Source organism: Eubalaena glacialis, chromosome 3, assembly GCF_028564815.1.
Source record: "Eubalaena glacialis isolate mEubGla1 chromosome 3, mEubGla1.1.hap2.+ XY, whole genome shotgun sequence".
Taxonomy (NCBI): Eukaryota; Metazoa; Chordata; class Mammalia; order Artiodactyla; family Balaenidae; genus Eubalaena; species Eubalaena glacialis.
The window spans coordinates 1,328,586-1,342,685 of record NC_083718.1 but is presented as its reverse complement, the minus strand read 5'-3'; the positions used below and the strand labels follow the sequence as shown (position 1 = coordinate 1,342,685).

The 14,100-nt window shown below is 46.3% G+C and overlaps 1 protein-coding gene across 2 annotated transcripts in view; it reads left to right on the top strand.

Annotated features, from left to right (window-relative positions):
- IPO9 (importin 9) overlaps window positions 1-14,100 on the top strand; it is a 53,032-nt gene that overhangs the window by 31,243 nt on the left and 7,689 nt on the right. For both annotated transcript variants that reach the window (XM_061187260.1, XM_061187261.1), the window contains exons 15-23: window positions 7,352-7,578; window positions 9,507-9,655; window positions 10,111-10,239; window positions 10,845-11,120; window positions 11,230-11,396; window positions 12,026-12,159; window positions 13,151-13,273; window positions 13,636-13,740; window positions 13,922-13,998. In XM_061187260.1, coding sequence (XP_061043243.1) covers window positions 7,352-7,578; window positions 9,507-9,655; window positions 10,111-10,239; window positions 10,845-11,120; window positions 11,230-11,396; window positions 12,026-12,159; window positions 13,151-13,273; window positions 13,636-13,740; window positions 13,922-13,998 — 1,387 coding nt within the window. The remainder of the gene's footprint in view (window positions 1-7,351; window positions 7,579-9,506; window positions 9,656-10,110; window positions 10,240-10,844; window positions 11,121-11,229; window positions 11,397-12,025; window positions 12,160-13,150; window positions 13,274-13,635; window positions 13,741-13,921; window positions 13,999-14,100) is intronic.

The following is a 14,100-nucleotide window of genomic DNA, read 5'->3' as shown; positions in this document are numbered from 1 at the left end:
CCATTCACAAAGGAAGACAGCCAGAGAGAAAGGTTGGGGGAACAGGGGACTACAGAAGAGCCAGAAAACAATTAATAAAATGGCAGTTAATAAAATGGACTTACTTATCAAAAATTACTTTAAATATAAATGGATTAAATTCTCCAATTAAAAGTCAAAGTAGCTGAATGGATTGAAAAAGAAGACACAACTATATGCTGCCTAAAAGAGACTATAGGTTTTAGTACACACATAGGCTCAAAGTAAAGGGATGGAAAAAGATACTCCGTGTAAGTAGAAACCAAAAGAGAGTGAGGGTATCTATACTTTTATCAGACAAAGTACTTTAATTCAAAAGCTGTAACAAGAAACAAAGGTCATTATATGATAAAGGGGTTAATTCATCAGGAAGATACAACAATTATAAATATATGTGCACCTGCCATCAGAGCACCTAAATACATTAAGCAAATATCAATATCTGAAAGGAGAAATAGACAACAGTACAATAATAGCAGGAGATTTATACCCCACCCTCAACAATGGATATGCTCATCCAAACAGAAAATCAATAAGGAAACATTGGACTTAAACTATACTTTCAACCAAATGGACCCAACAGACATGCAGAACATTCCATCCAACAGCAGCAGAACATACATCCTTCCCAAGCATGCATGGAGCATTCTCCAGGATAAGTCATGAAGCAGGTTTTAGTGAATTTAACATTAAAATAATACCAAGTATCTTTTCTGATCATGTTGAGATGAAACTAGAAATCAGTTACAGTAGGAAAACTGGAAAAATCACAAATATATGGAAATTAAACAACACACTTCTAAACAACCCGTGGATCAAAGAACTCAAAAGAGAGATCTAAGAATATTCTGAGGGACTTCCCTGGTGGTGCAGCGGTTAAGAATCTGCCTGCCAATGCAGGGGACACGGGTTCGAGCCCTGGTCTGGGAAGATCCCACAAGCTGCAGAGCACCTAAGCCCATGAGCCACAACTACTGAACTTGTACTCTAGAGCCCACGTGCCACAACTACTGAAGCCTGTGCGCCTAGAGCCCGTGCTCCACAACAAGAGAAGCCACCGCAATGAGAAACCCACACACTGCAATGAAGAGTAGCCCCCGCTGACCACAACTAGAGAAAGGCCACGCACAGCAATGAAGACCCAACGCAGCCAAAAATAAATAATAAATTAATTTTAAAAAATAATAAAATAAAGATATTCTAAAACACACGAAAATGGAAAATACAAATGCCAAAACTTATGGGATGCAGCAAAAGGAGTTTTAAGAAGGAAGTTTATAGATAAAAACACCTACATTAAGAAAAAAGAAAGATCTCAAACAGCCTAACTTTATACCTCAGGAATTAGAGAACAAACTAAGCCCAAAGGTAGCAGTAGGAAGATGAGAGTAGCAATAAATAAAATAAAGAGCAGAAAAATATTAGAAAAATTTAGTGAGACTAAGAGCTGGTTTTTTGAAAAGATAAACAAAATTGACAGACTTTAGCTAGACTGAAAAGAGAGAGAAGACTCAAGTACAGAATCAGAAATGAGAGGGGAAACTTTACAACTGATAACACAGAAAGACAAAGGTTCATAAGAGACGACTGTGAACAGGTATATGCCAACAAATTGGATAACCTAAAAGAAATGCATAAATTCCTAGAAACATACAGCCTAACAAAACTGAATCATAAAGAAATTGAAAATCTGAACAGACCAATAACTAACAAGGAGAGTGAGTCAGTAATCAAAAACCTCCCATAAGAGAAAAGCCCAGGACCAGATGGTTTCACTGGTAAGTTCTAGAAACATTTAAAGAAGAATTAATACCAGTCCTTCTCAAACTCTTTCCAAAAAATTGAAGAGGAGGGAACATTTCCAAACTCATTTTACTAGGCCAGCATTCCCTGATAACAAAGCCATACAAGGACACTACAGGAAAAGAAAACTACAGGCCAGTATGCCTGATGAATATAGACGCAGAGATTCTCAACACAGTACTAGCAAACTGAATTCAACAACGCAGTAAAAGGATCACACACCATGATCAAGTGGGATCTACCCCTGGGATGCAAGGATGGTTCAACATACACAAATTAATAAATGTCATACACCAGTTAATAGAGTGAAAAATTAAAAATCACATGAATATCTTAATAGATGCAGAAAAAGCATTTGACAAAATTCAATACTCATTCATGACAAAAACTTTCAACAAAGTGTATAGAAGGAACATATCCCAACACAATAAAGGCCATATATGACAACCCCCCCCCAGCTAACATCATATTCAACAGTGAAAGGCTGAAAGCTTTTTCTCTAAGATGAAGAACAAGGTAAGGGTACCCACTCTTACCACTCCTATTCAACATAGTACTGGAAGTCCCAGCCAGAGCAATTAGAAAAGAAAAGAAGAAATAATGAACTATCACAAAGAGAAATTTAAAAAACAATCTCCTGTACAATTGCATCAAAAACAATACAATGCCTAAGCGTAAATTTAACCAAGATGGTGAAAGATCTGTACACAGGAAACTATAAGACATCGATGAAAGATTGAAGAAGACACAAACAAATAGAAAGATGTTTCATGTTCATGGATTGGAATAATGAATATTTTTCAAATGTCCAAACTACCCAAAGCAATGTACAGATTCAGTGCAACCCCATCAAAATTCCAGTGGCATTTTTCATAGAAGAACAAACAATTCTAACATTTGTGTGGAATCAAAAGAGACCCTGAATAGCCAAAGCAATCTTGAGAAAGAAAAAGCTGGAGGCATCACACTTCCTGATTTTAAACTATATTACAAAGCTACAGTAATCAAAACAGTGTGGTATTGGCATAAAAACAGACACAGAGATCAGTGGAGCAGAGAGCCCAGCTATAAACCCACACTTATATGGTCAATTATTTTATGACAGAGGAGCCAAGAATATACAGTGGGGGAAGGACAGTCTCTTCAATAAATGGTGTTCGGAAAACTGGACCCTTATCTTACACCGTATACTTAGGTCAACTCAAAATAAAGACTTGAACCTAAGACCTGAAACCATAAGACTCCTGGAGGAAAACATAAAAGTTAAACTCCTTGACATTTGTCTTGGCAGTGATTTTTTGTATTTGGCAACAAAAGCAAAAGTAAACAAGTGGGACTACATCAAACTAAAAAAGCACAGCAAAGGAAACCATCAGCCAAATGAAAAGGCAGCCTACTGAATGGGAGAAAATATTTGCAAACCATTTATCTGATAAGCAGTTAATATGCAAAATGTATGAAAAACTCATACAACTCAGTAGCAAATAATCTGATTTTTAAAAATGGCAGAGGACTTGAATAGACACTTTTTCTAAAGAAAACATACAGATAGCCAACAGGTACATGAAAGAGCGCTCAACATCACTAGTTATCAGGAAAATGCGAATCAAAACCACAATGAGCTACCACCTCAGACTTGTTAGAATGGCTATCATCAAAAAGACAAGAAATATGGGACTCCCCTGGTGGCGCAGTGGTTGAGAATCTGCCTGCTAATGAAGGGGACACGGGTTCAAGACCTGGTCTGGGAAGATCCCACATGCCGCGGAGCAACTAGGCCCGTGAGCCACAACTACTGAGCCTGCGCGTCTGGAGCCTGTGCTCCGCAACAAGGGAGGCAACGATAGTGAGAGGCCCGCGCACCGCGATGAAGAGTGGCCCCCACTTGCCACAACTAGAGAAAGCCCTCGCACAGAAATGGAGACCCAACACAGCCAAAAAAATTAATAAATAAATAAATTTAAAAAAAAAAAGACAAGAAATAACAAGGTTGGTGAGGGTGTGGAGAAAAGGGAGCCCTTGTGCACTGCTGGTGGGAATGTAAATTGGTGCAGCCACTGGAAAACAGTATGGAGGGTCCTAAAAAAATTTAAAAATAGAACTACCATTTGATCCAGCAGTCCCATTTCTGGGTATATATCCAAAGGAAATGAAAACAAGATCTCGAAGAGGTGTCTGCACTCCTGTGTTTATCGCAGCATTATTCACAGTGGCCGAGACGTGGAAACAACCTGAGTGTGCATCGGTGGATGAGTGGATGAAGGAGATGTGTGAGTATTCAGTGGACCATAATATAACTCAGCTGCGAGAAAGAGGGAAAGGAAAGCCTGCCATTTGCAGCAGCTTGGATGGACCTTGAGGGCACGGTGCTGAGTGAAATAAGCCACACAGAGGAAGACAAATGCTGCATGGTATCACTTATATGTGGAACCTTTTAAAAAGCCCAACCCTTTGTAAAGGAGAGCAGGAAGGTGGTTGCTGAGGGTGGGGAACATGGAGAGATTGATAAAAGGGTACACGCTGTCGTCGGTCAGATGACCAAGGGCTGAGGATCTAACGTGAGATATGGTGACTGCATCATGTAACGGGACGTAGAAATTAGCGTTCTCACCCAGAAGAAGGTAAATCTGAGATGGTGGACGTGTCAATGACCTGGATGTGGGAAATCTTTGACACTGTGCATGTACGTCCAGTCACCACAGTGTACACAGCTAACCATTTTATAGGTCGGTCACGCCGCAGTAAAGCTGAGAAGAATTTAAATTTAAAGAAACTTAAAGTTTGTTTAAATTTTATATTACTCTTATAATCAGAAAAAATATGTGAAGAGAACTCTCTTTTGTTTAATAGTTTTCAGTTCTCTGGCTACATGGGCATTGGTTTTCTGGAAAGGTGTAACAGCTGTCTCTGGAAAAGTGACAAAAGCCATGAACGTGCACAGCAAAGAAATGGACACTCATACCTGTTTATAAAATGTTACATCATGTGTGGAAGAGTGGACCCCAGGTTAAGAGCTTCCTGTGAAGGGGTGCTAGCTGTGCTTTCTTTCACAGCCAGGATTCTCCATTTGGCCATTTCCCTCTTCAGTTTTCCAGCCAGTTTCAGTCTGGCTTATATGCTCATCATGTCACCGAAACCGCTCATTCTCATGTCACCAGCAACCCTCTCCTGGTCATCGTACCACCTTGGCTTTTCTCTCTTTTACCCCAGTTTTAATATATTCATTCGTGTCGTAGTGTATGTATTATTGCAAACTGCCTTAAACCATTTCTGAAACAAGATACTGATTGACAGATACTTCCACTTGTGTCTCATTTCTCTAATCATATTTATGCCACCCTTTCTCCAGAGCTCCAAATTAATGTATGTGCTTACTGGCTATACCAGGATGGGTATCTTACAAGCACCTGAAAACTAACACATCCACTACTGAGCTTACTGTTTACCACCTCCAGGCCTACCCTACCTGTAGTCCCTGTTATAGTAGAAGTACAGATCTTGTACCTTTAGATCTTATACCTAAAGATAGAGGTCTGTACTCCCAGAGATGCCAGCTCTCTGCCAGGGCTTGGTTCCTTCGCCTCTCCTCCCTTCCTCCCTCTCCCACTGTGGCTGCCCTGGCTCATGTGCTCGGCTTCTTGTGCCTGAAAATTAAAACTCATGGCTCTGGTTGTGCTCTTCGAACTCTGGGATACAGGTACCCGGAAGAAAGAGTATACCGGATGGTCCATGAAGCCACAGGATAAATACAGAGCATTTTCCTGGGATGTCGGTTTTCCCGAAGACTGTGGGGTAGGGCAAAGAAGAGATTAGGTGTTAGGAGTAATTTGTAAAAAAAAAAAAAAAAAAAAACTTTGATATACACTGGCTTCCAGGATAAAGTCTAACCTCCTTAGCATGGCATAGAAGATCCCATGTGATCTGGCCAGATGATGCACTCTGTGGTCTCCCAGACTCTGTAAACCCTTAGAATGAGAAGCAGCGGGAAGAGGTAGGGCACCACTCAGTCCCAGTGGAGATGGATGCAGAACCTAGTCTGATGAGCCAAGAGCTGCCCACGGCCAGACGCTGAGCCAGCTCTTAAGGAGGAGTTAGATTAGAGCACGGTGGCATTGAACATAGAGATGTTATAGATGAGGAACTCCCTGACAATCCAGCAGTTAGGACTTGGCGCTTTCACTGCCGGGGGCCCGGGTTCGATCCCTGGTTGGGGAACTAAGATCCCGCAAGCCGCGCAGTGTGGCTAAAAAAAAAAGATGTTATGGACCAAAAAACAAAGAATCTGAACAAATCTGAGATCTAAGCCCACAGGTTTACTAGTCACTGTGGATCTTTGAACCCAGCAGCTGACACAAATAATACGGTTGTAAGACACTTAAAAATTAAGTTAAGAAAAACCATTTATTGAGAATCTGGGGTCGGGGGGCCTTGTTTCTGCACTAGGTTCTTTTAACATAGAGAAACAATGTTTTTATTGACTTTTATTACCGTTCTGAAAATAATAAAAGTAAAGACTTAGATGATATATTTTTAATAATTGTATCCCATTGGACATGGTAAGCAGCACCCAGTAAATACTTATTGATTGAATAAGAGGCAAATAAGGTAGAACTATGTATAGAAAACAAACTTTTTTTTAAGAAATAAAATTTCCTTTTTTAAAATTTTTAAATTTTTATTTTATATTGGAGTATAGTTGATTAACAATGTTGTGTTGGTTTCAGGTGTACAACGGAGTGATTCAGTTATACATGTACATGTATCTATTCTTTTTCAAATTCTTTTCCCATCTTGGCTATTAAAGAGTATTGAGCAGAGTTCCCTGTGCTATACAGTAGGTCCTTGTTGGTTATCTATTTTAAATATAGCCACGTGTACATGTCAATCCCAAACTCCCAGTCTATCCCTCCCACCCCCCCGTAACCATAAGTTCGTACTCTTAAGTCAGTGAGTCTGTTTCTGTTTTGAAAACAAACTTTTAAACGCTGCAAATAGTACACCAATTTTGTAAGTATGTGTAAAATGTTTATATACATTGATCTCATCTTAGGATGCAAAAAAACTCCAAAAAGTATAAAATCTTTATAACATGAAAGTTAAAAAATAGTCTCCTACTAAATAACAGTTGTATTGGAAAAGATTTAAAAACACTGTTTGGAAAATTATATATATATATATCTTAGGAATGTGACTAAAACAATAGTCTGAGGAATCATAAGTCATTTGACTTAATATCTTAATAATTTGGATGTAACCATGACTGGGATTTGCTTCAAAACGAAATAGAGGGATGAAAGAAATTTTAAAGGAAATAACAAAGACCAAAGCAGAAATAAATTAGAAAACATAGAAATGGTGGTGGTGATAGTTCTAAAAAAAAAGCCACAGAAAGATGTAAAAACTTAATGAGCTCTAGAAGTAGCTTCATAAAGCTTCACTTGTAAATGCTGTAACACATAATGCTGATTGGAAAAACCAGGAATTGAGGTACCCGCTGGTGAGTAGTTCTTGCTTATTTCTTGCTCTCCAGTTATTGTGACCAGCTGAAAGTCTCGGAGAGCACCCACGTGCTTCAGCCCTTCCTCCCCAGCATCCTGGATGGCTTAATTCACCTGGCGGCTCAGTTCAGCTCAGAGGTCCTCAACCTGGTGATGGAGACCCTGTGCATCGTTTGTACAGTAGACCCAGAGTTCACAGCAAGCATGGAGAGCAAAATCTGCCCCTTCGCCATTGCCATCTTCCTAAAGTACAGTAACGGTATGCGCGAGGCAGGTTGCGGGGCGGTGGGGGGGGGGTGGGTGGGCGGGGTCGCGTGCGTGCTTCCCTGGGTCTGATGGTCTTAGCATTAGAAGCAAAGAATGTGACTTTGAATTAGCAAGAGTAGGGTCGTGCTATAGATCCAGCAGCACTAAACAGCAGAGAACCTATGCCTGTAACTCTCGCTGTCTAGTAAGAACTGGGAAGAAAGATAACGAAGAAAGCTAACCAGCAAGACGTATAATTCAGGACTTTGACAGTAAAGTAAGGGAATTGAGCAACTAAATCAAAAGCTTCCTAAAAGAAGAGGGCTAGAACTATAACTAGAAAAGGAAAAGTGAAGAAGGAGATACATGCAAAGGTTTATGAATAAGGTGTTCATCGCATGTTCTGTATAGTAGCAAAAATTTGGAAATAATAAGAGGTTAATTAATTATATCCATAAAATGGAATGCTTTGCAGCCGTTAATAAGCCAACCTCAAAGGAATTGTTAAAGCCATGAGGAAGCGCTCACCTTGTAAGTGAATAGATTGTTTTCCAAAATGCGTAGAATATAACCCCAAGTTTTGGTTTTGCTTTAGAAAAGGATGTATGTGTGGATATGTATATAGAAAAAACACCAGAAGAAAATGCATCAAAATGTTAAGGGTAGTTATCTCTAGGTGGTGGAATTACAGGTGTATTTTTTCCTTTAATACTTTCCTGCATTTTAAGTTTTTCTGCAGTGAGTGTGTTTTAGAAATATTGAGGACATTTGTATCTGAAGAGCGAGTATTGAAGCTTGGAAGGGGGTTGGTTATGTAACATGATGTTGTACTGAACATTTTATTCAATTCGTTTTTTCACTTAAAAATGTGTCCTAAGGAGGGTTCCACACTGCAGTCTTAGATAGTCCTCATTCTTTCCGCCCGTCACATAGTATTTATTCCATAAATATCATCATTTATTTACCGATGCTGTTCGTGGACCTCTGGGTTGTTTACAGTTTTTGTCTATTATGGACAACGCTGCAGTGAACTTTTAACGTGTGTCTTAGTGCCCTGCACACTGCATACGTTGTCTCATGCTAGATAGAGGAGGGCGTTTATATTTTTCTTATATATTTTTCTTACATAAAGCAGGTCGAGCTGAAGTTGCATTTCTTCACGAGGCTCTGCTTTTGGAAGGCTTTACCTTTTGCCCTCCAATGGCTTTGTGAGTTCTTGTGCATGGTGCCCACCCCCAGGAGATGTACGTGATCCTCGTCGACACGTGGTAACCTGGGAAGAGTCAGTGCTTGGGCAGTTTCCGAGACTGATGTCTTCTTAACAAAGTATCAGTGGGGGCTTTTTTTCCGCTTAAGCATTTGTTTTCATAATCAGTCCAAGTTTCACAAGAATACAGATGTTAAAGATTTGTCCCAGAAAAAGAGGCAGGTTTTGTTTTAGGAATAGCTGTTGCTGACTCGTCCCTGACTTCATGAGATCACACACATGCTGTCTCCCAGACAGCTAGCAGCTCTCCCTGCTTTTCAGGTTACTCAGGTGGCCCCAGTAGGTTCCGGGTCAGTGATGTGTAATCAAAGCAGAAGTTGTAAATGTGTGGACACCAAGGGGGGAAAACCGCGGTGGGGTGGGGATGGTGGTGTGCTGAATTGGGAGATTGGGATTGACATGTATACACTGATGTGTATAAAATTGATGACTAATAAGAACCTGCTGTATAAAGAAACAAACAAACAAAAAACAACTAATACTAAACTTTCTTTGGGTTATTTGTATGGAAATATGTTAATGTAAATGTTTCACACATTACATGAAATTTCTAAAAAAAAAAAAACAAAGCGGAAGTTGTTCACTTCGGTTAGGGCCAAACAACAGGCAGCATTAAGGCAGAAGCACACACAGACCACCAGGCGGGGGGACTCGTGTTGCCTTCTTCACTTCAGATCCTGTGGTCGCCTCGCTGGCTCAGGACATCTTCAAGGAGCTGTCCCAGATTGAAGCCTGCCAGGGCCCCATGCAGATGAGGCTGATTCCCACCCTGGTCAGCATCATGCAGGCACCAGCAGACAAGATCCCTGCGGGGCTCTGTGCGGTACGGCAGTCGTTACGGGGCCGGGGTGGGGATGAGAGGGCACGAGCGAGCCCTGCACGAGCCCCCCGAGATCCCACCCCGCGGACGCCGACCAGCAGCGTGATGTGTTCACGGGGTGATGTTCCTGGGCTACTTCACCCACAAGGACAGTGGGTGGTTCTCGAGGCTTTCAGAAGGGAGCTCTTGTTCCCAAGGTGCCCTCGGTGATTGGACAGTCCCGTGATGACACTGTCCCTGGCTGTCCAGTCACCCTCTGCCCCCGCCCACCCCCATGGCTTCTCAAGTGGTGAGCTGCCGCCAGGAGACTGAGAGTACCCTCTGCTGTCTTCTTCTTCCAGAAACGTGCCTTTCATTATGAGTGTCTCTGGGTTGGTGGGTGGGCTCCGCACAGTAAGGATCTTGTTGTTGGGCCCCCTCCGCCCACCCCAGAGGCAAGCCTGACTTCTCTCCTGCAGACGGCCATTGACATCCTGACCACGGTCGTGCGGAACACGAAGCCCCCCCTCTCCCAGCTGCTTATCTGCCAGGCTTTCCCTGCTGTGGCCCAGTGCACCCTCCACACGGACGACAACGCCACCATGCAGGTATCTCCGTGCAGGTGTCACCACGCCGGCGTCCAAGCCGCGGTGCGTGTGCAGCAGGCTGAGAAGTGGGACACCGTTTTCTGCCTTTGAGATAGAAACCCCTCAAATCCGTATTTACCCAGAGGACCCAGGAAGGGTTCCGACTGCTAAAACCAAGACGTTCTGTGCGTCTCAAAGGTGTGAGTGCCAGCCATCCTACTGTCTGTGTGGGGGTGCTGCTGCGGCGGAAGAGATTATAGACGTACAGACTAATGAAGTCAGCAAAGGGATCAGCCTTTGGAAATCTGTAGGCAGCGTGGTTGGTGTGAGGTCTGCTTTATTCTCCCAGAGACCTGCAGTCCCCCCAGTTACTGCTGTGTCTTAGCTCTGTTTTCTCAGTACCAGAGGTAGAGCTTTACGGTTGAAACTCCGTTTGCGTGTCCATTCTCCCTTTGATGAGAAGCGCGCGTTTCTGAGCTAGCCGATGCGGCACAGCAGAGACAGGGTGGTGCGCGCCTGTGTCTGCAACGGCGCGGCCCCAACTCCAGCGGGATGAGCCCCCGAGACCCTGCAGACGGAGGGCTTGTGTGCCCGCGGCTGACCTAGTCCCCTCCCTTGTCTCCCAGAATGGTGGTGAGTGCCTGCGGGCCTACGTGTCGGTGACGCTGGAGCAGGTGGCCCAGTGGCACGACGAGCAGGGCCACAATGGGCTGTGGTACGTGATGCAGGTGGTGAGCCAGCTCCTGGACCCCCGCACCTCTGAGTTCACTGCCGCCTTCGTGGGCCGCCTTGTGTCCACCCTCATCTCCAAGGCGGGGCGGGAGCTGGGGGAGAACCTGGACCAGATTCTCCGTGCCATCCTCAGCAAGATGCAGCAGGCGGAGACGCTCAGCGTCATGCAGGTAAGACGGCCCCAGCCCCAGAGACGCTGGCGAGGAAGCGGCCACGCGGCCCTCTGTTTCCTGCCTGGCCGCCTGAGTCCCTGAAGCAGGCGTCCTCCTGTCCCCCCAGTCCCTGATCATGGTGTTCGCCCACCTGGTGCACACCCAGCTGGAGCCCCTCCTGGAGTTCCTGTGCAGCCTCCCGGGGCCCACCGGCAAGCCTGCCCTGGAGTTCGTGATGGCCGAGTGGACCAGCCGGCAGCACCTCTTCTACGGGCAGTACGAGGGCAAAGTCAGGTGGGGCCTCCTCCTCCTCCTCTGGGCCTTCTGCCTCTTTCCCTGACTTGACGTACCCAGCTGCCCGTTGCGTTCCTTTTCCCTCTGTTTCTTTCTGGCTAAACTGTATATTCAAGTAGCTGCCATCTTGAAATTCCCAAAAGATAGTCGTCGCAGGTAGAGCGTGTGTTTTTGATCTCTGCTGGCTAGAGACCCTCCCCTGCCCGCACCTTCACCCAGCCAAGTGCCGCTGGCGGCTGCCTCTTCTTCATAAACCCAGCTTGCTAACTTTTTATCCTGGACTTTGTCCCACCTTCACCCAGCCAAGTGCTGCTGGCGGCTGCCTCTTCTTCATAAACCCAGCTTGCTAACTTTTTATCCTGGACTTTGTCCACGGCGTCTCATCACCCCGCACTCCTTCTGGCGCGGACGTCGTCGTGCTGCTCACCCACTCCGGCTTTGTTCAAGGACAGCTCTCATCCGACCGTCCTTAGGAACACGAAATCCCCTTTTCAGCCAAACTCTCTTCTGTCCCCCAATTAGTTGTGAAAGCACTTTCACCCTCCAAGTATCGGGACATAACTGCTTGTCTCCTTGGAGTGAACTCCAAGGGGGCAGCTGATCGGCCCTTTCTGGCTCTTCCTCGCCAGCTCTGTGGCGCTGTGTAAGCTGCTCCAGCACGGCATCAACGCGGATGACAAGCGGCTGCAGGACATCCGCGTGAAGGGGGAGGAGATCTACGGCCTGGACGAGGGCACCCGCACCCGCTCCAAGTCGGCCAAGAGTGGGTGATGCTGCTCCCCTCACACACACACACCACCACCACCACCCCCGCCCCCTGGGGCTCAGGACACCTGGGCTGGGAGGTGGTTAAGATGTGATTGTTAGTGATGGGTTTGATAAGAAGCGGCAGAAAACCCCAGGTAAACAGTGGAGCAGAGCGTGTGGGTCCTGCTGCTGCTGAAAGTGGACAGGAGTCCCAGGTACAGGGATCCCCAGCATCCGGCTTCATTCTGGGCCTTGGATACCCACTTCTAGCGTCTTTGTGTCTGATTGCCTTTGGCCCATGACTCCGGTGGTGTGCGGGCAGAGTGCAGAACTGCCTTTTTTTTTTTAAATTTACCATCTTAACCATTTTTTTTTAAAATTAATTTATTTTTTCTGCATTGGGTCTTCGTTGCTGCACGCAGGCTTTCTCTGGTTGCGGGGTGCGCGGGCTTCTCATTGAGGTGGCTTCTCTTGTTGCAGAGCGCAGGCTCAGTAGTTGTGGCATGTGGGCTCAGTAGTTGTGGCACGTGGGCTCAGTAGTTGTGGCGCACGGGCTTAGTCGCTCCGCAGCATGCGGGATCTTCCTGGACCAGAGCTCGAACCCGTGTCCCCTGCATTGGCAGGCGGATTCTTAACCACTGCACCACCAGGGAAGCCCTAGAGCTGCCTTCTTTAACTGCAGGTTTACACTCACCTGTGCTGTTTCTCCAACTGCAAGTCCCAGGGCCTGGAGTGCTCCACCCTATGCAGGTCCCTGGTTTCCAGGCTTTTTTACTGGCAAAACCTGTCTCCTTTAGTCCCTGAAGTCTCTCATCTCTCCTGACTTCTAAACTCCTGTAACGTGGCACAGAATGAAGTTATTTAATTTTCCGTCGTTCCTCAGGGCTGGGTGTGGTCTGGGCAGTGGAGAGCCAGGGGGCGGTGCGCTGTGTCTGGTGAGCAGGGCTGCCTTGCAGGGGGAGCGGCCCAGGGACAGTCGGACGTGGAGCCTCCTCTTTCCTTCCCAGACCCTGAGCGCTGGACAAACATTCCCTTGCTGGTCAAGATCCTGAAGCTGATCATCAACGAGCTGTCCAACGTCATGGAGGCCAACGCCGCCCGCCAGGCCGCCCCTGCAGAGTGGAGCCAAGGTGCCCGCAGTCCCTGGAGACTGAACTAGCAGCCAGGCCCCGGGCTTGCAGATTGCTGGCTGGGTGTGCTGAGTCCCCACGGCCCAGGCTGATCTCCAGGGTCTGCCTGCAGCACCTCGGGGGTGGCCAGGAGGCCAGCCCTTCTGGCTCTGATTGTTCTGAAGAGCCTCTCGGCCTGTTCTCTCCCCACCAGCACGCTTAGTTTTTCCATTCAGACTTAGTGGGGGGTCTGGCCTGGTCCTCTACCACTGGGGCCCATGGGGCCACAGCGCAGAAACCCGCGGGGCTTTTGTGTCCTGGCCGGTCTGGGTGTGGGAGGGAGATGCGTGCGTGTGCTCCAGCTGCTTCTCGGCCCCATGCAGATGACTCCAGTGACATGTGGGAGGACCAGGAGGAGGACGACGACGAGGAGGAGGACGGCCTAGCGGGCCAACTATTGTCCGATATTCTTGCCACAAGTAAATACGGTGAGCGTCGAGGCCAGCCCTGCGCACACTGGTACCGAGAACGGGGCGCCCAGGGAAGGGCGAGCGGTGGGCCCACAAGGGACGTCCCTTGGGCTTTTGTACCCCTTGACCTCAGCCATGTGGATGCTGCCTGCCGCCCGGGGCCTGTGCCCTGACCCTCCCTGGCTTGGTGTCTCTCCAGAGGAGGATTACTACGAGGATGATGAGGAAGATGACCCTGATGCCCTGAAGGATCCTCTCTATCAGATCGATCTGCAGGTGAGGGTGTCCAGAGAAGGCGTCTTGCAAGCAACAGCGGCTTGAGCACCATTCCTGGTTGACCTCCTCTTGCGCGGTGGGCAGGGCTGGGGAGGGCGGGGA